Source organism: Belonocnema kinseyi, chromosome 8 (assembly GCF_010883055.1).
Source record: "Belonocnema kinseyi isolate 2016_QV_RU_SX_M_011 chromosome 8, B_treatae_v1, whole genome shotgun sequence".
NCBI lineage: Eukaryota > Metazoa > Arthropoda > Insecta > Hymenoptera > Cynipidae > Belonocnema > Belonocnema kinseyi.
This window is the reverse complement of record NC_046664.1, coordinates 38110468-38131848: the sequence shown is the minus strand read 5'-3', so window position 1 is coordinate 38131848 and position 21381 is coordinate 38110468. Positions and strand designations below refer to the sequence as shown.

The following is a 21381-nucleotide window of genomic DNA, read 5'->3' as shown; positions in this document are numbered from 1 at the left end:
TTAAAAATGTAAAAGTTCCATTTTCTGTTAAAAAATGAATTTTAAACAACAAAAAAAGAAGTATTTTCCACTAAACAGTTAAATTTTCAACCAGACATATGCCTTCAATAAAAAAAAATCACAATTTAGTTTAATTTTGACCCAAGTAGTTGAATTTTCAATTAAAAAAGATTAATTTATAATAAGATAATTAAACTTTTAACCAACGAGATAACTTTTCAACTTCAAATATAAATCTTTAACAAAAAAAAAGTAATTTCTTAACAAAGCGATTCAATTAAATGTTTTAAACAAACTAATTAAATGATCAAGCAAAGAAGAACGATTTTTAACCAAAAAGTTGCATTTTCATACGATAAATTTTCAAAAAAATAGTTGAATTTTCGGTTGAACAAGATTTTAGTCAAGTTTTCACGATCAAACTGTGAATTTTTTAACGAGAACTAACTTTCTACTAATAAAATTTAATTTTCAATCCAAAAAGACGAATTTTTAACCAAAAAGGATGACTTTTCAACAAAATTGTTGAATTTTCTAGCAAATAGTTGCAGTTTTATAAAAAATATGAAATTTATCTTAAATCAGAAGAATTTTTATTACGAAAAAGTTGAGTTTTTATAGAAAAATAATTCCAGTTAAGTCAGTAAAATCAAAAGTTGAATTTTTGTAACAAAAAAATAAGTTTCTACGAAAAACAGTTGAATTTTCAATCCATAAACACTAATTTTTTCAACCAAAAATGGTGCATTTTTAAGAAAATAGTTAAATTGCCTCCCAAATATTTGCATTTTTATCCAAAAAAGATCAATTTTTTACTAAAACAGATGAATTTGTAATAAAAAAAAAATAATTTTTTTAATAAGTGGAACTTTCATTCCGAAAATATATCAGTTCATTTTTCTACACCAAAATATAAATTTTAAACAAAAAGTAATTCTTTTACGAAATAGTTAAGTTTTCAAGAAAATAGTATAATAACTTAATTTATAACCAAGTAGTTGCATGTTTATCAAAAAAAGATTTAATTTCTGCTAAAGAAGGCAAACTTTAAAATGAAAAAAACAATTTGTCAAAAAAAGAGTTGAATTTTCAACCGAAAAGTTAACGAAAAAATGCAATTTTCTATTAATAAAAATAAATTCTGAGATTCTCATAAATTCTTAGAGAATTTATTTCTCGGTTATATTCGGGTAATAATCTCATTCTCGTTACTTTTCTCAAAGTAATATAACCGGCTCAGAACTCTACGCTTACCAGACGACTAGAGGATAATGCCTTAGCCGCGTGGAGCGTTTTATCCCTGGTTGAATCTAGCATTTAGCGACAATGGTATATTCAGTAAAGCTATTTTAGTTAAGTCACTTACTGGTTCAACCAGTAAAATTCGAAAAATCACTGGTTTACCAGTGATAACTCAAAATACTGATTCAACCAGTGACAATTCCACAGTTTCAGTTTGAGAAGGAGAGTGAAACTTACTGTTCTATGTGAGACACAAGATCTGTAGTGAGATTTCCTGTTGTCAAAAGACCTCCCGGAGAATGGTTTACAAAAATGAGTCCTTCCTTTGTCAACTTGGCCAAAATTACTCTCACAACTTCGCCAAGGTATTTTCCACTGATGTACTTCTCGAACCTATGATAGAGAAATTATTAAACTGAATTCGCTTTTGTAATTTAGAGCTCTCATTATATAAAGATTCTAATAATCTAATATCTCCAATCGAAAGAAAAAAGTTTTAAAATGAAGTATAACTCAGAAATTTCGTGTAATATAAAGTATCCATGAAAAAATCGATCACATCGGATTAACCACATCACATGGATTAATCACATGGATTTTCAACCAAAGAAGATTTACTTTTTATCAAATTGTTTGAAATCTCAATAAAATATATGAACTTTTAACCAAATAAATGAACTTTCAACCAAGAAGATTAATTTTCACTCGAAAAATAGAAGCTTTCAATAAGATAAATGAATATTCTCAACAAAGTAGTTGAATTTTCCACTGACAAAGATTAATTTTCAACCAAATAGCTACATTTTCGAATAAAAGATATCAATTATCCACCCAAAGTGCATAGTTAAACTTTCCGTTATATTAATTAATTTTTAATGAAACATTTGACTTTTTAACCAAAAAGGATACTTTACAACAAAATTGTTTAACTTTAAAAAAAGTAGAATACTTTTTAAACAGAAATTTGGAACAGTGGAATTTTCAGTTAAAAATTTCGTTTTTTGCGACATTATTACATTTTTAATACTAGCAACTGTAGCTGAAAATAATTTGTTTTAACTTTTTAGCCAATAGATAACACTTTATGAATTTTTAATAATTTTCTTTTTGCTCGGTTCAAATAATTAAATTAATTTCAACATTTTTACTCCACCAACGTGTACTTATATTCTTCTCATTGTAAACATTGATATTTGGGCGGTACGACTGAAAAATCCCGAAAAATAAAATATTCGAAACACAAAATTGACGAAATATTAAAACCTCGAATTGGAAAATTTAAGATTATTAAAGATATTTAACGATTTATAGTATTACAAAATTGGAAAATTCGCGACAGAAAATTTCTGAATTATAAAATATCTAAAACTTTCAAATTCCCGACACTAAAAAATTCACAAATTTAAATAATCGAAAAAATTGTATTTTAATCAATATCATTTATTTAAAAAATCACAAGATAATCAAATGATTTTTTTTCAAATTACTGTTCCTATAAGAAAAATCCTGTTTTTATATTGTTCTTTTGCATTAGGAAATATTTTCTTTCAATTATTGTTATTTCAAATAATAATTTTAAAAACATACATTGAATATCAAAAAAAAAACTTTATGGATTAAAATATTTCTATTTTTAATGAATGATCATCATTTAGTAAGAAATAATTATCTTTATTATTTATATTCTACAATGTTTTGTATTATTATAAACTCTTTTTAATTATACTACTCGGGCATTTTCAAAAAATTGACTAATATTAGAAATTATCCGAGAATTTTCTAAATCGGAATTTTTATATTTCGGAAGTTATATCATTTTGGCAATATTCTATTTCAAACATTTTTATTTTCAGGAATTTTAGTTTTTGGTATTTTCTAGACGTTCTATTTTTATATTTTCTGAAGTTAAAATTTGTGTCTTATGCCTGAATATTTTAAATTTTTACAACACATAATTCGATTTTTTGTTGCATAATTTTGAATAATAATCAGTTTTTCAGCGTATAGTACAGAAATTGTCAGAGTCTGAAAATACTGTCCTTACTAATATACTGCTTTAACCAAAATTATTTGGACATTTTAAGATAAGTTAATATCCTCGATGATAAGTATCTTACGTGAAAGAATTAACCATGAGGGAATTCGCATCACTTTCCCGATCGAAATCAGTCTTGATAAAGTCGAGAACTCCATTATCTCCGAAGGCACCCCATTCAATATCAATGATTACCTGCAAGAATAAGAAAGATATTGGTTATCAGTTTCTCTCCTAGGGTCACTTAAGTGATCAAAACTTAAGAAAATAAGAAGACCCCTTACTGTAGATAATTACTTAAAGAAGATAGGTCGAACTAACTGGACAATTTGCCAATATTTAATAAATTTTGACTTTATATTTCAACAAAATTACATTATCTGACAAAGTTTTGTTTAAATATTTCGAGATAGTACAAAAAACTTACAATTTTAACTATTAAAAATCCATAAAGTTCAATCTAGAGGCACTTAAACTAAAACTCGACTTCCATAGAATTTTTATTTAATTGAATTTAATTTTAATGAAAATCGTAATTATTCATAAAAATAATTTAAATTTAAATTGGTAAGACTTAAAATTTGCAATAACTTTTACTGTAAATGTTCCAAATCACAGAATTTTTAATTTTAAAACATTATATGGAATAATTTGAAATTATAAATTAGGAAATTAAAAACTCTTTAATTTTAAAGATGAATAAATAAAAAATTTTGAATTTTGATAATTTCGTAAACCGAAAGTCAAGTTTCCATTTTTAACTCTTCTAGATTGACGGAATTTCGAATGTGAAGTATAAAAATTACAGAATTTTAAACTGTAAAACTTAAAACTTGCACAATTTTTAATTGCAATTTGACAAAATTAAAAACTTGTCAATTTTAACGATTTAAAAATAAAAATTCTTTAATCTGGATGATTTTTAAGATAAAAAATCAAATCTTTAAATTCTAAGTCTGTAAAATCCAAGAAATTTTGAATGCAAATCATTAAAATTACGTTATTCTTTTTAACATAATTTGGAATAATTTCTGATGGTAAATTATCAAAATTGGAATCTCTTCAAGTTTAATGATTTACAGTTTAAAGTTCTAAAATTTTGAATCGTTACAATAAGAAATATATGAATTTTAAAGATTCGTAAATGAAAATTAGTAAATATTGATAAATTTTCAACATCAAAAGTCAAGTTTTCAATTCTAAATCTTAGAAATTCAAGAAAGTTTTAATCTAAAATTTAACATTCGCATAATTTACAATTGTAAATTTACAAAATTAACTACTCTTAAATTTTAAAGAAGAATACATAAAAATTCTTAAATTTGGATGATTTTGGAAGTCCAAGGTCAAGTTTTGAAATTATAGTCTTCCAAATTTAAGAAATTTCGAACCTAAATCATAAAAATTACAGAATTTATAATTGATAAACTTAAAATTTGCATAATTTTTAATGGCAACTTTTCAAAATTGAAGAAACTTTTTACTTTAAATCTTTAAAGAAATTGAGAAGTTTTGCCAATAAATTTTTAAAATGATTTTTTTTATGATTTATGTTTAAAATATCATCAATTTTGAAGATTTAAAATAAAAAACTCTTTACTTTTGATTTTCAAAATCATCATAATTGAAGAATTTTTATCTGAATATCTTTAAAATTCTAAATCTTCCAAATCTTCTACGAGTTTAAAAAATTACAATTTAAAGTGCTTGAATTTTAAAAATGTACAATGATAAATTATTAAATTTTAAAGATTTATGTTGTAAAGGTATGTAATTTAAAGCATTTTCTTTAATAATTCAATTTTCAAGATTTAAATTTAACAATTTATTAATTTTAACAATTCAAAATTCTTAAATTTTGAATATTTGCAATATAACACTTCAGTATTTAACGCATGTAATATAAAATCATTCAATTTTGTATGCTTTTTTGGAATAGTTTAGTCCTGAAGATTTCGTGTCGAAATTTATAACATGGCTTTAGAAAATATAAATTTGTAATTTTGTAACACAGAAAAAAACCTCTTTAAAGTGGATAATGTAACCGAAAGTGAAAAATAATTCATAAAAGTCGGTGACTTATCTATTGATTACGTTAAATCAATTTTTCGCTTAAATTAGTATTTTGAATTAATCATTATCCACTGTAGGTTGTATTATCCACTCTGGGAAAAGTCATTCTAAAACTGAAAATGAAACAAGTTATTATTTTCACGAAGTATCTGTAACTGTATTTAGAAGGAACATACGGTTTTAAAGGAACTTCGTTAATATTCAATCTATTTTTAAATGGTTCTAAAGTGAGTTAAAAATGTGTGTTATGTCGATCTAGCACTACGTTAATTATATACCCAAATTTCAATTAAATTAAGACACTTTCAAATGGAAATTGAATTTTTTAATATGTAAAACTGAAGTATACTAATAAACTATCAAACTAAGTGGTAGATAAAAAGTCAAGTGACAAGAGCACGCTGTAAGTGAGCGAAAATATAGAACCTTCAATATGGGCTAAGTAAATGAATTTGCAGATGAATACGATGTCTCTCCGAAAAGTATCTGACCTTGTGATGTATCAGGAGTAAGAGTTCATTTTGAGCAATACTGATGCTATTAGCTTCAAAGTACTCCCCTTTGGAAGCCACAACCTTCTTCTCGCTAAATTCTTCAGCTAACAGATGCTGAGTCGGAATCTGTTTAACACCAAATTCTCGCTTTCAGTCACCCCGCGTTCGCGGCCTTCCTAGAACTGCTGGCTCCCGTAGTCTCTCAGGGGAGCAGGGCGAGAGCGGTTGCGACGTTATAAATATAGATATACATTCCAATTGGAAACGAATCAGGCGGCCTTCACTGTTTACGTTTTGATCCCCCCGAAATCAGTCAAAGGCTATTTGAAGGCAAACCCCGACACTGGACTGAAAGCGAGAGTTTGATGTATTTACTTTACGTCTTGAAATCTTTTTCGCTGTTGAAATTGTGTAAGACCGCGTTTCACCAGAAATTGCTGATTAAGCTGCGATGAATGGACAAGTGCCGTGGAGCGAATTTCGCAGCTACGCGGGTCATCTACAAATCTTGGTTCTGAATTTCAGAAACAAAAGTTTTTGGAATACCGAGGTCTTTATTTACCTCTCACTGTTACACGGCGATTTCTAGTATTTTTTAATCGCATTCGTTCCTCATTTTAAGGTTTTTTGGTCGTTTCGGTCAGCCACCACTTTTAAATCGCCTAATCAACTCTTTAATTCGGGTACTATTCACAGCCTCATCACAATACACTTTTCGAACATAATTGGTCAAGTTAATGGTACTATTTAATGCACGCTCTTTGTTCGGTGCGTTCCGTCACCCTGAAATGCGACGTGTACGTGGGTACAGCTTACACAACTGCGTACACTAGTCGACTAAAGATTTTAAAGTCCGTTCCACTTAATAGGTGGCCTTACGGATGTTATCCCTAAATTGAGTGAAAATTTGGATACTTTCCGGAAAGAATTAGTATATATATGATTATAATAAAACAAACCTCTCTCTCGCCGTGCCTCTCAACCTCCCAGTGTTCTACTTTATCAGCTCGTTCCATGTAACAAGCATTACTTCCGGTTCCTAAAATTAGTCCAATGACTGTGTTGGAATCTTGAGTGGCTCCCTGAACCAAAGTTCCTGTTGTATCATTCAAGATAGCCAGAACATTGACTCTGGTATCACCTCGCCTATCCAAAGCATCTCGAAGAAGTTGCACTACATCTTTACCGACGATATCCGGACAATTGAAGCTTTTTGTCCACGTTGCCAAAATTCCAACATCTAATGAGTGCTGGATCATAGGGAATGAAAAAGTGAAACCTAAAAAAATTAAAATATCAAATTAAAATCTAAACTATGGAGCAGGTCATTTGAATTTATCAGAATTTGCAACAATAAAAAATGTTGAAAAAGTTTGATCACGACATGTGGGCCAATATTCAGTACAAGTAAATAAATTTTGCCGAGATATTATGAATAGCAAATGTTTAAGATAAGCCAATGAAATTTTCTACATAGAAAAAAACACGACTCTCGTATTTGAACAGTTTTGATCAAAACAACATTTTTTTCTTGTCAGGTTTCTGCTTGATAATAAAAGTTTTGATAAATTGCCAAAATTGTTTTTGGAGAAAATACTTAAAAGATTAGCTATAAGATTTTCGCTAGGGGAATTTTTTTATTGATAATTTGCTATTAGATATATAACAAAAATTTTAATTATAATTAACTACTTTTGCATAGTTTCCCCTACATTAGGTTTCATCATAAGGATGTTTTATCCTTTAACTTCTGCATCTAAAATAATCTTATGAAGAGATGCCATTTATAATCTTTAATTACAAATTTGAGAAAAAAAAGAAAGAAGGCACGTGCTAAAATATATTTTCTATGTCAAGGCCCTCGTTTTCCAATCTTTTAGAATACCCTAGGACCTTTGAAGTCTTTGAAATTCGTTTAAAAAAAACCTAAATTTGTTGGGATCCTCTGAAAAATTCTCGGAAACTTTTCAATCTTTTTAAAACCTTTCTAAATCTTCTGGAAAATCAAAAAAATTAAAATTAACAAAATGGCAGTCGTTTTTCTTGTACTTTGATGATGATGAAATCTTGTAAGTTCGATGCTTGCGAAATAACTGTTTTAAACAGGAGAATTCATTTTGATTTGATTGATTCAGTTCGATAAAAAATGCCTCTTCTTCTCTTGCGATCTTTTTCATAGTTTACGAGAAAAATTCAAAAATTACATTTGTAGGAAACAAAAAATTTCCCCAGCCTCAAAAATGATATAGCCCGCATGATACTTATGAGTGGTCTTTCTGGTATTAGTAGATTCTTTTCAAAAATATTTTGAAGAATAAAAAGGTGGGTTTTACCGGAAAATGTTTTTTTTTCAACATTTTTTATTCTGGAAAATCATTTTAAAAACTTTAATATCTTTTATAATTCCTTCGAAAATGTTTAAAAACTGATCAAATCTCTCGAACTACTTTAAGATCCCTCAACTTATCTTGCAATTTGTAATATCTCTTAAAATTTCTTCAAACATTTAGAAAACAGTGAATTCAAATGAAATATTTTAAAATCCCTTAAATTGTTTTTATTTAAATTTTTTAACAATTTGAAAGTATTCAATATTAAAACCCTATAAAATACTTTCAAATCTATTTTTTCTTGATAAAAAAATTAGATCCAAAACAATTTGAAAATTGAAAATTTGTACTCTAAATGAGCCTCATTCGGTTATATTTGAAAAATAGGTAGCATAAAATACGTATATCTCTGTTCAGATAATGATAATGCGAATATGCTTGAGAAATTTCAGGGGCCGGATTCTATTACCGCATTCGAATTTTGCTCGCTAAAATGCGTTTGGCCCCTTAGAGTTTTAATCTTAAATGTACATATTCTGATATGAAATTTAATTGCGCAACTTTCTTCTCCATATAAAGTTATAGCTTTTGCCGTTTCTGATGTAAACTAGAATAACCCCGTTTTTTAGAAAACAATTATTTTGTCTTTTTTGATTTAAAGTCGCAGTAATTCAGACAAATTTTGGAACTTTTTGATGAAATTTACAAGAAATATTCTTCATAATGTTTTACGACTGGTATAGTCAATAACTAAATAACAATTTTGTTCAAACAAAATACGCAGTTTAGTAAGTCTTGTAAACTATTCTGATATATATAAGATGTAAAATCAACTTTTCAGCAAAAAAAATCTTCTATTTATTTATTTTTAGTTTAAAACTGATGTTTTTGAGTTGAAACTAGACTATTTTATTGAAAATGCATGTATTTTACGTATGTCTTACGTAATTTGGAGATGACCCCAGATAAAATCCTGTATGACTATTGCCACTGAAAGTGTTTAAAATATATTTAGAAATAATTTCCTTTTAGATTAAGATTATTGAACTTCTATATGTAAGACCGTTTTAGTATGCTTAAAATATAATTTTTGAACAGTTAGGGAAAAGTCAGGAAAAGTCCGGGAATGTCTCAAATCGGATTTTGTCGTAACCCTAAAATTTCAAATTTCCTAACTCGACACAGCTGAATTTGGGTTTTTAAATATTTGATTAATTTCATTTTCTTATAAAGAATGAATTTATTTGTAACCTTACTTATTAAATGGTAAATAAATTATTTAAAAATTTCAGTATTTTTAAGCTTTTAAAATGTCAAAATAACGAGCTTTTACAAATTTTAGGTTTTGGTATGAAATTTAATTTACAAAAGTCATAAATCGAATAGTTCAATTCAAACTGATTTCTTAATTATGCGTAAAAATTTGGCAACATTTTTTCCTCCGTTTTTTTTTTCAAATTGCCCAATCAGAATTGAGAAAAAGTGGCAGCTATGCTTTTGAGATTTTCATGACACGTCTGCATATTTTTAAAAGAAGGATTGTTAAACACTATAAATAAAGTTTAAAAAATTTCGTTTTTCCGTTTGAAATTAAATTAAAAAATACATGCAGTGAGAATAGAACACGCGAACTTTCGGCCATGAAGTAGAAACGCTACTGCCTGGCGAATACAGTGGAACTCTGATACTGTGCCGGTTTTGAGGCTGGCGGTGGTGGGAATAAACCCGATTGAGTTCTGCTCCGCTTTTGTTTGGTCACGCCTCACAGTGGGAAAAAAAAACGTACATGCACAATTTGATTTTCAGAAGACAATTATTATCCGATTTGAATTTTCGTTTTGAAACGAAAGCTAATAATGTTTCGCATCGAACTGTCCGGGACGATTTTTAAATTTTGGTTTATTTGTTTGTTTATTTCATAACAAAAATGAAAAATATTCGACTTTTGAAGTGTAACAATTACAAAAAAATGCTTTTGACTTGATTTGCACTAAGTTTAAGCAATTTATGGCCAAAACGAGTTTTTTAGTTGAATTATTAAAGTCTAATAATTAATTGGCTATTTTAAAAGCAATTTTTATAACCAAATATCCAATATCAGGTATTTTTGATGGAATAAATGAAGTTTTTTATATCGAATCTAAATCTATGGATACTTATTAAAAGTTAATAATTGTTTAAAGTAACATAATTAACAAATGCACTATTTGGTCATTTTTGGAGGTACAAACCTTATTTTTTCGATGTAATTAACTGTACATAACTAACTTATACATTTTTAAAAACATTTTGATAACAGTAAACAATTTATTATTGTAAACAAAAATTGTTAAAAAAATATCTTATCATTTTACGCATTTATAAATAAAATACCGTTTATTTCACGGAATTAACAGCCAGTTATTTAGCAATGGTTTTTTGCTATGATTCGATAACATCTTATAATTGTTTAACGAAACTTAATTAACAAATACATTATTTGGTTATTTTTCAGCATTTAAACTTGTTTTTTGTGTGTAATCAACTTTCAATAACACATTAAAAATTTTTTTTTGATAGTTCGATAACGATCCACTATTTTGATTATGATTAACAATGTAGGAAACAAATTATTCTCGGCTAATAGATACGCTATCGAACTATTAAAAAAAATGTGTTATTAACATTTGATTACACACAAAAAACGAGTTTAAATGCTGAAAAATAGCCAAATAATGCATTTGTTAATTCAATTTGGTTAAAAAATTATCAAATGTGATCGATTCATAGCAAATAATCATTTCTAAATAACTGGATGAGAATTCCGTAAAAATCGTTATTTTATTTATCAATCCATAACAACGGGTTTTACGACTAATAGGCTCTTGTTTCGTTACACTTAAGATTTAGGCTAACTTCATTTTGTATGAAATTTAATAAACACGTACAAGTTTTAAAAGAAATAAAATTCCTTTAAAATTTCTTGTTTTGAAAGTTATAGGAGCTTAAATTATATTACAAACTGTAATACAAAATACTGGAATTTTTAATTCGTAGGAAATGTGTCGAAAAATAATAGGTTATTTATTGATCCGGAAAACTTAGGAGAATGAAGTTAGCCTAATTCTTATCCATAACGAAAAGATAGCCTAATATTCGTAAAATCCATCGATAAAATGATAAAAATGTGCTTGAACAATTGTTGTTTACAATAATAAAGTGTTTACTTTCATAAAAATGTTCATCAAAATTGAGAAGTTAGTTATTTACAATTAATTGCGTCGAAAAAGCAAGTTTGTACCTCCATAAATAGCCTAATAGTGAATTTGTTAATTAAGGTAGTTTAAGTACTAATTAATTTTAATTTGGTTATCAAATATTATACTAAGGTTTTATTTTTAAGTAATATGTGATCGATTCCATAGAAAAAACTGTATTTATTCCATTAAAAATACTGATATGGATATTTTAAAATAACAAATTATTTATTAAATTTGATTAATTTAACTAAACAAACTCTGCTTGCCTATAAATTGTTGAAATTTAGTGCGAATCAAGTGACGAATCGCCGTAAATACCCACGAAACATTTTTAATTCACTTATTTATTTATAACAAATTCAATCAATCTTTCGACTTTTGCATTGCTATTGCGCATCTTTTTTGGATAGTTGCTCTCAGTTTTATAGGTATTTTTGATTAAATAATAACATTGTTTAAAGACGGGTATATTCAAAAGCCTAACAATTTTTTTTCATTTTCGTTATAAAAAAAACAGCAGAAAAATATATAAAAAATAAATAAATTGATTTAAAAATAGTTCAAATCGGATAAAAATTTTCTTATGAAAATCAATTCGTCCACGGACGTTTTAATATCCCACTGTGCGCTTGAGCGACCGTCGCACACCCCGCGCAGCACCTTTTACTCCAACTTGCAGTGTGGCGTCAGTTCTCGGAAGAACTATATCAGGGAGCGCTTTATAAGAGTTTCAATGTATTTCAAAGTAGATCCTCTTGAAAATAGTGTAAAGCTCGTATCACTGACTTGGAAAATTAATACTAACCTAAAGAGCTTTTTCATTAAAAAACAATTATGACCCGAAAATAAAACTTTTAATTGGCGTTTTCCCCCTGTAAAATATTTTAGTTTTCCTTGTCGGGTGAAAAGTCTTAAAATCTTTGCTAAAAATTATCTTCGACTCTATCGGGAAATAAAGAAAGCAAGAGATGTTAATTAAAATCTTTGCATATGGTTTCATGCCTGATATCGATTTTAATTTACCGAGAGGAAGCTCTACGTCTTGAAGACCCTCGTTGATGACAAAATCACTAACACATTCAGCGAGGTAGTCAAAGAGAGGAATTCCTGATCCCATCCTAAATTCAGAATCAATGTGATATTTCTTGACATCCTCCCGAACTGCAACGCCGTTAACAAGCTCCAAGAGAATTACTCGAAAATTTGTTCCTCCGAGATCCAATGCCAGGAAGAGCCCCTCCTCTGAAAATGCATAAAAAGAAATTTGTAAATTAAAGACACAGTTAGGAAGGAGCAATTTTTTATTTTAAATTTCTACAATACAGGTACTTTCTTAAATTTCTTTTTAGGGTTTCGTAGCTTCAGGCAGAAAGCGTTATAGTTCTTCCAAAAAGAGGAAGTGAACGGAACTCCTAACTCACAACTCTCAATAGGAGGGAAGTAGGGGAAACAAAAGTAGAGAAGTGACGTAGAGAGGAGAAGTGTGTTAAAAATTGGGGTGAATTGAGGAGAGGAGAAGTAGACATAAAGAAGTTGGGAAAGGGAGGGAAAGTGAAGTCTAAAGTGTAGGGAGGTGAAGTAGGAAAGGAGATCAAAAGTAGGGAAATGTAGGAGTGTAGGAGAGAGAAAACATAGAAGGGGGAGCTCTGAACGACTTATTTAGTCTGAATAGACTACGAAACCCTTTTTTGTGGGCATAATGCGCTTACTTTCACTAATTTTTTTATTATTTTACCGGAAGAGATGAATTTTTAAAGAAATAGTTGAACTTTCCAGCTACGAAGATGAATGTCAATTAAATTGTCCAATTTTTAAAGAAAAAAGAACAGTTATATTTTTAAACAAATAGTTGAATCTTCAATCCATAAAGACGGACTTTTGAGAAGACAGTTGGATTTTTTACCAAGAAAGATACATTTTCAACTAAGAATTTCACTAGCGAAATAGATGAATGTTCAAGCCAGAGGGTCCAAGTTTCTATCCAAGAAGACGAATTTTCCACAAACAAGTTAAATTTTCAAACAAAGATGAAAGCCAAATAGTTGAATTGAAAATATGAAATAAATAGTTACATTAACAATCCAATTAACTAAAGAGATTAAAATTTAACCAAAAACAGATGCATTTTTAATCAAGTAGTCGAATTTTTAGGTCAACCAGATGAATTTTCTAGAAGTAAAAATTGACTTTTTAATTAAAGATATTAGTTCTTAACTTAAAATGAAAAAGATGATATTTTAACTGAGAAGAGATTTTAATTTTAAATAAAAACAGGCGTATTCAACCAAAAAACAAAATAGTTAAATCCTCAACTAAAAGAAATTAATTTTTACAAAACAGTTGTACTTTTGACTACAAAATAAATATGCATACCAAAAGAGATCAATTTCAAACGAAGAAGAATTTTTCATTCTAGAGATAAAAAAATGTGAACCAAATTTTCGAATTATCAAGCCCAAAATAATTTAATTCTCAACAAAAGAAGTCGATCTACAGTTAATAAATTTAATTTTTCAAAAAGTCGTTCAATTTTTAACCAAGTATTTGAACTTTCAATCAAGACAACTAATATTCTAACAAAAAAGACATAAAGAAAAAAATTAAATAATGTTCAACCAAATACAGTGGAACTCTTCTATAGCCCCGATATCAGGGCTGGCGGTGGGTGGCAACTAACTCATTATAGCCTGCTCCGCTTTTGATTGTTCACGCCTGACTGTGCGCCTGAGGGACAGCCACGATCCCGCGCATCCCACGCAGCACTTGCTACACCTAAATGCGGCGCGGCGTCAATTCTCGCGAAGGCTATAGAAGGGAGGGCTTTTGAATATTTTCACTTTTGTTGAATTTTTTACTAAAATTGATCAATAACTAAACTTATATTCCTGCAGAATGCTATTGCTCTTTCGGAATTTAATACGACATTATCGTTTTGACAGAAACGTGGCTCAATTCTAATCATGACTAACTACACTATCTACAGAAGGGACAGGGATATCCTATCGAGTGACTCTGAATGAGGTGGACGAGTAATACTTGCGGTGAACTCGAAATTTCGAAGCTTCAAATATCGAACACCAGTTACTTCTGTCGAGCAGATTTTGGTAACAGTCTTAAATGGAAATGAACGAATTTTGCTTGGAATTGCTTACATCTCGTCGCTATCACGTCCAGAGGTTTATTTAAATCACTGCACCGCTATAGAATCTGTTTTTGAGTCCCCTAAACCTACGGCTACAATCATGTCGGACTTCGGTAAAGTCATTTCGGATCAATGACAATTGAGGATTACGTATCCTTTCCATCAACGAGGCCTTGCCTTCTGCAAGAGCGAGAGAGAGAGAGCGCGCAAACGCGCTATTTGACACATGCGGTTTTTATAACCTTTTTCAAAAAAATCAAGTGCAGAATACATCAGGTAAGATTCTCGATTTTGTTTTTATCTCCTTGTATACAACAACTATCCACTAATCTTTCGATTCTTTCTTGTCCAGTGATATATACCACCCTCCACTAGATATTGTTTTCCCAAAGCAAATACAGTGAAAATCTTCAATAGCCCTCCCTTCTATAGCATTTCCGAGAATTGACGCCGCGCCGCATGTAGAAGTAATAGGTGCTGCGCTGAGTGAGTGGGATCTGCGGCTGTCACTCAGGCGAGCAGTCAGACGTGAACAAACAAAAGCAGAGTAGGCTATAATGAGTTAGTTGCCAACCACCGTCAGCCCCGAAATCGAGACTATAGAAAAGTTTCACTGTCAATGCATCAAGCTCTGATACATACTTTTATTTAGATGTCAAAAATGCTGATTATACATAAATAATTTTGTTTTTGGGTACAGTAGATTGGGATGCATTGTTTACTCAAGTACATATAGATGATTGTGTCACTTATTTTTACGCGATCTTGTATGACTTAATTGAATTATATTTACCAAAACAGAGGTGCTCATTATCAATTTAAGACTTTAGGGAATCAGATGGACCGCGAAGTTTTCTCTAACTTAAGGGCTATGTGCAAAATTGTCGTAATGTTCATATTAATAATGTAGAGCATAGTATTTATAGAATCCGGAAATACTTTTGGAAACATGTCAATAATAATAGATCTTGCAGTGACAAGCCTAACGTGATGCATCGGTAATAAAGGTATAAACTATAATAACTGTAATAAAGGACCTGGTCTCAATGGCATCCCTCCTCTACTCTATAAAAACTGCTGCTGCGCAATATCTAGGCCAATTTGGTACCTTTTTACTAAATCTTTAGCTAGCGGTTTCTATACTTCTCAATGGAAATCTAGTCACGTTGTTCCAATTTACAAAGCAAATGATAAATCGGATGTTAAGAAATATCGACCGATAAACATAATAAACACAATCGCAAAAAACTTTGAGAGTATCTTCACAGATAAACTTTCAATTTGATATAAAAATTGTATTGTCGAGGAGCAGCATGGGTTTATTTCTGGTGGGTCATCTTGCACTAACCTTACTTTATACATTCAGTTTATTGCGGAGGCGGTTGATGATAATAAGCAAGTTGATGTAATTTACACTGACTTTTCTCGTGCTTTCGACAAGGTTAATCATATGAGGTTGATCCAGAAACTAGACGCATTTGGATTTCATGGAAATTTATTAGAATGGTTCAATATTTATCTGAGAGGCTGACGGCTTGCTGTGAAGTTCAAAGGTGTGTGTATGTACTCTCGCGAATTTACTGCAACGTCTAGCATACCACGAGGATCACGCATATGTCCGCTGATATTTAATATTTATGTAAATGATATTGTACAAATATTTACCAATGTTATGGCCTTACTTTTTGCTGATGATTTAAAAATATATGCTATCATAACATCCTTTAAAGACCCTGTTGCATATGTGGTGTCTGGAAAATGGGATGACTTTAAATATTTATAGGTGTAAAATGATGCGTTTTTTGCGAAAAATGTATCCTGTTGAATTCCAATACTCGATAGATAGATCTGTCGTCAAAATTGTTCATGTAATGCGCGACCTTGAAATTTTTGTAGATGATAAACTCTCTTTCATCCAGCATATTGATTATTATACCGCTAAAGGTGTAAATATGTTGGGATTTATCAAACGTCACTCTGTAAAATTTAAACAACCATACACATTACGCTTATTATATATCACGTCGTTAGTAAGACCCATTCTGATGTACAAGTTTTGGTCTCCACATTACGCCTCGCATATTAAAAAACTGGAAAGGGTTCAACATAGGTTTCTCTCGTGGGCGGCAATTAAGTTAGGTCTTCCTATTCCACGATTGTCGCACGACTATTCGCATATTACTACTGCTTTATATATTAGCTCTTTGAAGTCACATCGAAAAGCGCAAGATAATTTTTTATGCAAAAGTTAGTTAGGGGGGTCAGCCCGTGTGACGGCCCATTTTTTACCTTTCTTTGGGATTTTTTTTTTTTTGACGAACGACTACAATTTACAACTTTGAACTTTTCACTATATATTTATTCACATGTGAGCAGTAAATCGTGCAAGTTTGAACTCAAAATCTTTACTATAATGCGTATGGCGCCACTCCGAAGAAACCCATGTCAAAAAAAGTATGTCTATGGCCAGCATGACTCTGGACGAACGGCTTATTTGAAATCAAAAAACCAAACGGCATTTCAATCCGTGAAGCTGTGGCTATCTCCAAAAACAGGATATTTTGAAAATATTCAAAATTGAGTAATTGAAGCGGTTTTGCACTTTTTTTCCAAATTTCATGGTTTTTTTCGATTATTTTCTTACGAAAAAAAAAACGGCTTGGAATTTTGTAATTATCCTAGATCAGACAATGTATACACATGTGCTGAAGATACCCTACAAATTTCAAAGCAATCGGTCAAACCGTTTTTGAGATATCATGCCGGTCAATTCGAAAAACGTGGTTTCGAGAAAAACACGTTTAAAAGTTCAAAAACGATGTAAACAATGAAGTACACCTAGTCGTTCTAACGTTTTTAATTTGAAAATATTATTTAATATTGCATATTTAAATTATCTATATTTTCAATGTTAGCAATTAAAAATCCAGAGACGTATACGTGATGTATTTACTACTAGTAAAATAATACTTTAGATGGTGTGAATATATTTTTGATATGACGAATGGTTTTGATCAAAAGTAAAAAACAATGTCGAAAAATTAAATTTTAAGGTTCCATAATTTAAAACTTTATTCATTCTAGAGGGTAAATGACGTTTAGAAATTGTGATCATAAATGTATTAGAGTAATAAGTTTTACTGGTAAATTATGTTTCTTTTACTGAAATTGTAGAATTTCAGAAGCTTTAACTTTAAAACAGCCAATTTAGTTTTCAATTTTAATTGCGTGAAATAAAAAATTATTTAATAAAAAATGCTCATGTTTATATTATTTAATTTTAAACGCTTTTAATTATAATTAATACACTTTCAATTCCCTTAAATTATAAAGGAGCCAATATTTGAAATTTTAATTTGATACCATTCAGTTCCAAGATTATTCAATTCAAAATAAAATTGTTCAATTTTGAAAGCTTCGAATCAGAAATCATATAATTTCAACTCCTTTCGTTCAATTTTTTATTTTAATTTTTTCATTCATTCATTAATTTTAAATCCAAAAGTTTTCGATTATAAATTATTTAATTTTGAACGCTTTGAATTATAAAGAATGCAATTTCAATTTCTTTGAATTTTAAATGATCCAATTTTCAACATGTTCATTCGTTCATTCGAGAACCCCTAGATTAATAAATTATGCAATTTCGACTCCTTTCTAATGATATTGTTCAATCCTCAAAATTTCAGTCTGAAATTTTTTAATTTTGAGAGCTTCTAATTAACAAAGTTTTAATTCTAAACACTTTCATTTTAATATTAATTAATTTCAAACTCTTTGATTTAAAAATTTTACAAGTTTAATTCCTTTTTATTCTATTCGAAAAATTACCCTTTTGTAAAAGTTCTTCTTAAGAGCATGTGATACTTACAAAATTATCGATTTTACCAGTTTTAGGTTCCCCCGGTTTTTTTTTACTAGAATAATAAATATTTTGTCTTAAAAATTTGGGAAATGATAGCGAATATGCTAACGGGCTTCCCTGCACCCTTTTTTTCTGGGTTAAGGGGATGTGATACTTAGAAAATTGTCGATTTTACCAGTTTTAGGTTCCCCCGGCTTTTTTTCTAGAATAATACATATTTTGTCTTAAAAATTGGGGAAATGATAGCGAACATGCTAACGGACGTCTCCACACATTTTTTTGTAGGTTAATTCAATAATGTTTTAATTGAGCAAAATGTGATTAATTTGCATATCGCTTAGGAATTAGTATCGATTTTTTCAGTGTTAGATTTCCCCAGCTTTTTTCCTAGGATAAGAAATATTTTGCCTTCAAAATCTGGAAAATGATAGCGCACATGCTAACGGACGTCCCTGCACACTTCTTTTGTGGGTTAATTACAAAAAATTTGATTTTGCTAAAAACGTGTGTGTATATTTCGAGGTTATGAATGTTACAATTGTCTTCCATAATTATTCTAGAGTTCTTACCAAAAGCATCGCTACGACAGATAACTACATTATTGGAATGACAGAGAGCTCAAAAATTACCTAACCTCAAAATAATGCACATGCATACAATTTTTATACAGCACAATAATATTTTGTTGGTAATTATCCCTCGAAAAAGAGTCCAGGGACATCCGTTATGATATTTTATAGGATCTCCAAATTCATATTTAAAAATTTTTAGTTTTTGTGGAAAAAAGCCGGGGGAACTGTATCCAATTGACCACACAACGAAGTATCACATGCCCTTAATCTAAAATATTTTGATTTGGAACGTTTGCAATTTAAAATCATTAAATGCATCTTTTTAGAATTTCAAACAAAATTTGATTCAGTTTTTCGCGTTTAGTTTTAAAACGAAAATATATTATATTCAAACACTGAGGCAGCTTAAAATCTGATAAATACACCCGGTTCCTAGTAAAAATAAAGCTTTTTTATTTTCGACCATAGTTTTTTACTAATGCTTTTAAGTATACAAGATAAATTTAAGGGAGTGTCTTACAGGTTTGGACACTGTACAGGTCGGGATAGCACGTTTCCTCAATTTCTTCCCGTGCAGAAATTGCCCAATTTATTCCCGAGTTCCGACTTGGACCCAATCGAATTTTCCACATGTATCCGCAAGGGGGCAGATGGTGTGGCTCGCGTCAGAACCACGTCTGGTCGGGTTAGGTTAGATAATATTATGTCAAGTTTTCTTTTATCAACGTGATATTGTTTTTCTTTCATAGAACCTAAAATGCCAAAGCAAAAAGTAGATTGCGAGTTTGGAATCACAGAACGGTTGGTGAGATAGATTTCTTATATCCGAATGAAGGCAAGTGTAAGCTTTAATTCACTAGAATCAACATCACAATTCTTTTTTAGCTTCTGAAGATTTTCAGCAATGGATTCGAGAAAGCGTCGTCATTTTGAGCGCATTTAGTATTTATGTGAATAAAAAAAATTTTCCCAGCTTTTTAGAATCTTATATTTTGTTGCTGATATTGTGAAAATAGAGATTACCTTATACCAAATGTATGAATTTCCGGATTACCAACATTATACATTAAATGCTTTTTATATTTTCTCGAACATAACCTCACTCTTTAAACCTCACTCCACGTGCCCCATGTGCATTAGTCAAACAAAAATCACTGTAAAAGAATATTAAGATTCAAAAATATTTATAATTAATATTCATTTGTGTGTCTGTGTTTGTGTGATAGATCTAAATTTGAACAAATAGATAGTGTAACGTAGAATATTGAAAATAAGATGTAATGTATACTGATATATGAGGTAGAATATTAAAAAATTAAAGTTTTGTAAAATACAAAGTAAAATTAAAGGGGCCATATCTGGACCTAACCGGGCCCCCATTTTGGATGCCCAGAGCTGGGCCCTGTCGGGTAGGTCGTTTCATTTACGGTCTGGTGCTAAACAGATTACACCATCGGGCCAACATTTTTCCCGATCGGGGTCCGACCGGCACCCCACCAAAATTTCTGCACGGGTTTACAATCTTTATCCCATACTAATATGGGACAGTAATAATAGGTGGTCCTACGGCAAAGAAATGGAGAAAACGCGTTGCCCCAATCTATACAGTATCCCAACCTGTACAGCACTCCCTACTAATATTTCGTAGAGATTTATTATATTGGGCCCTATTTGAATTAATCAAATTTGAATAATTTTAATTTCTGAGAGAGTAGTGTTTAATAAATTCTGAAATATAAGACCCCCTTTGTTTTTTAAATGATCACAAAATTTGACCACGAAAGTCGAAAACACCTTCCAAAAGATGGGATTCTTTCCACTCACTTGGTTCAAAGAAATTAGATTAAAAATTAAATTTCTTTGCTTGAATATTAGGGGAATGTAGAAAAGGTTGGGACGGGTCTAGTTTTTGGTCCATAACTTTTTTTCATGACAATATTTTTGGTCTCTCATTACATCGTTTTGAAGGTCTATCAAATAGCTTTTTTCTAGCAAAGTATATGCAATGACTATACGAACAAAATTTTATAGCTTATTTTTTAAATTTCTTTGAATCTACCAAACAAATGTTGTAGTTTAGGTTGGGACGCCTCTTAAGACATTAAAAATAAGTATGAAAAAAAATGTTAAACATCACAGTGAACCTTTTAGTAAATATTTCTTTGTTCAATTTGGTTTTTACCTAAAAATATTTCACTTCTTTGCTGGCTTCAACCGAACCCTCGAAATCATTGATCCCTTGTTCACCTTTTTGTTTACTGTTTTGATTATTAGCACTCAAAAGTTACTTTAAAGACCATTTCCAATAAAAAAATGCGTACAGGTGTCAAAAAACGTGCCCCAACCTATACGGTACACGTGTTCCAACGTCGACATTTAACGGCATTCT

General features: G+C 29.9%; 1 protein-coding gene across 1 annotated transcript in view; it reads right to left on the bottom strand.

The window, feature by feature from the left end:
* The window catches only part of LOC117179145 (hexokinase-2-like), a 54878-nt gene that overhangs the window by 7563 nt on the left and 25934 nt on the right, over positions 1-21381 (bottom strand). The window contains exons 4-7 of the mRNA XM_033370829.1: positions 12437-12655; positions 6804-7123; positions 3360-3472; positions 1480-1635 (exon numbers count right to left, since the gene is read on the bottom strand). Coding sequence (XP_033226720.1) covers positions 1480-1635; positions 3360-3472; positions 6804-7123; positions 12437-12655 — 808 coding nt within the window. The remainder of the gene's footprint in view (positions 1-1479; positions 1636-3359; positions 3473-6803; positions 7124-12436; positions 12656-21381) is intronic.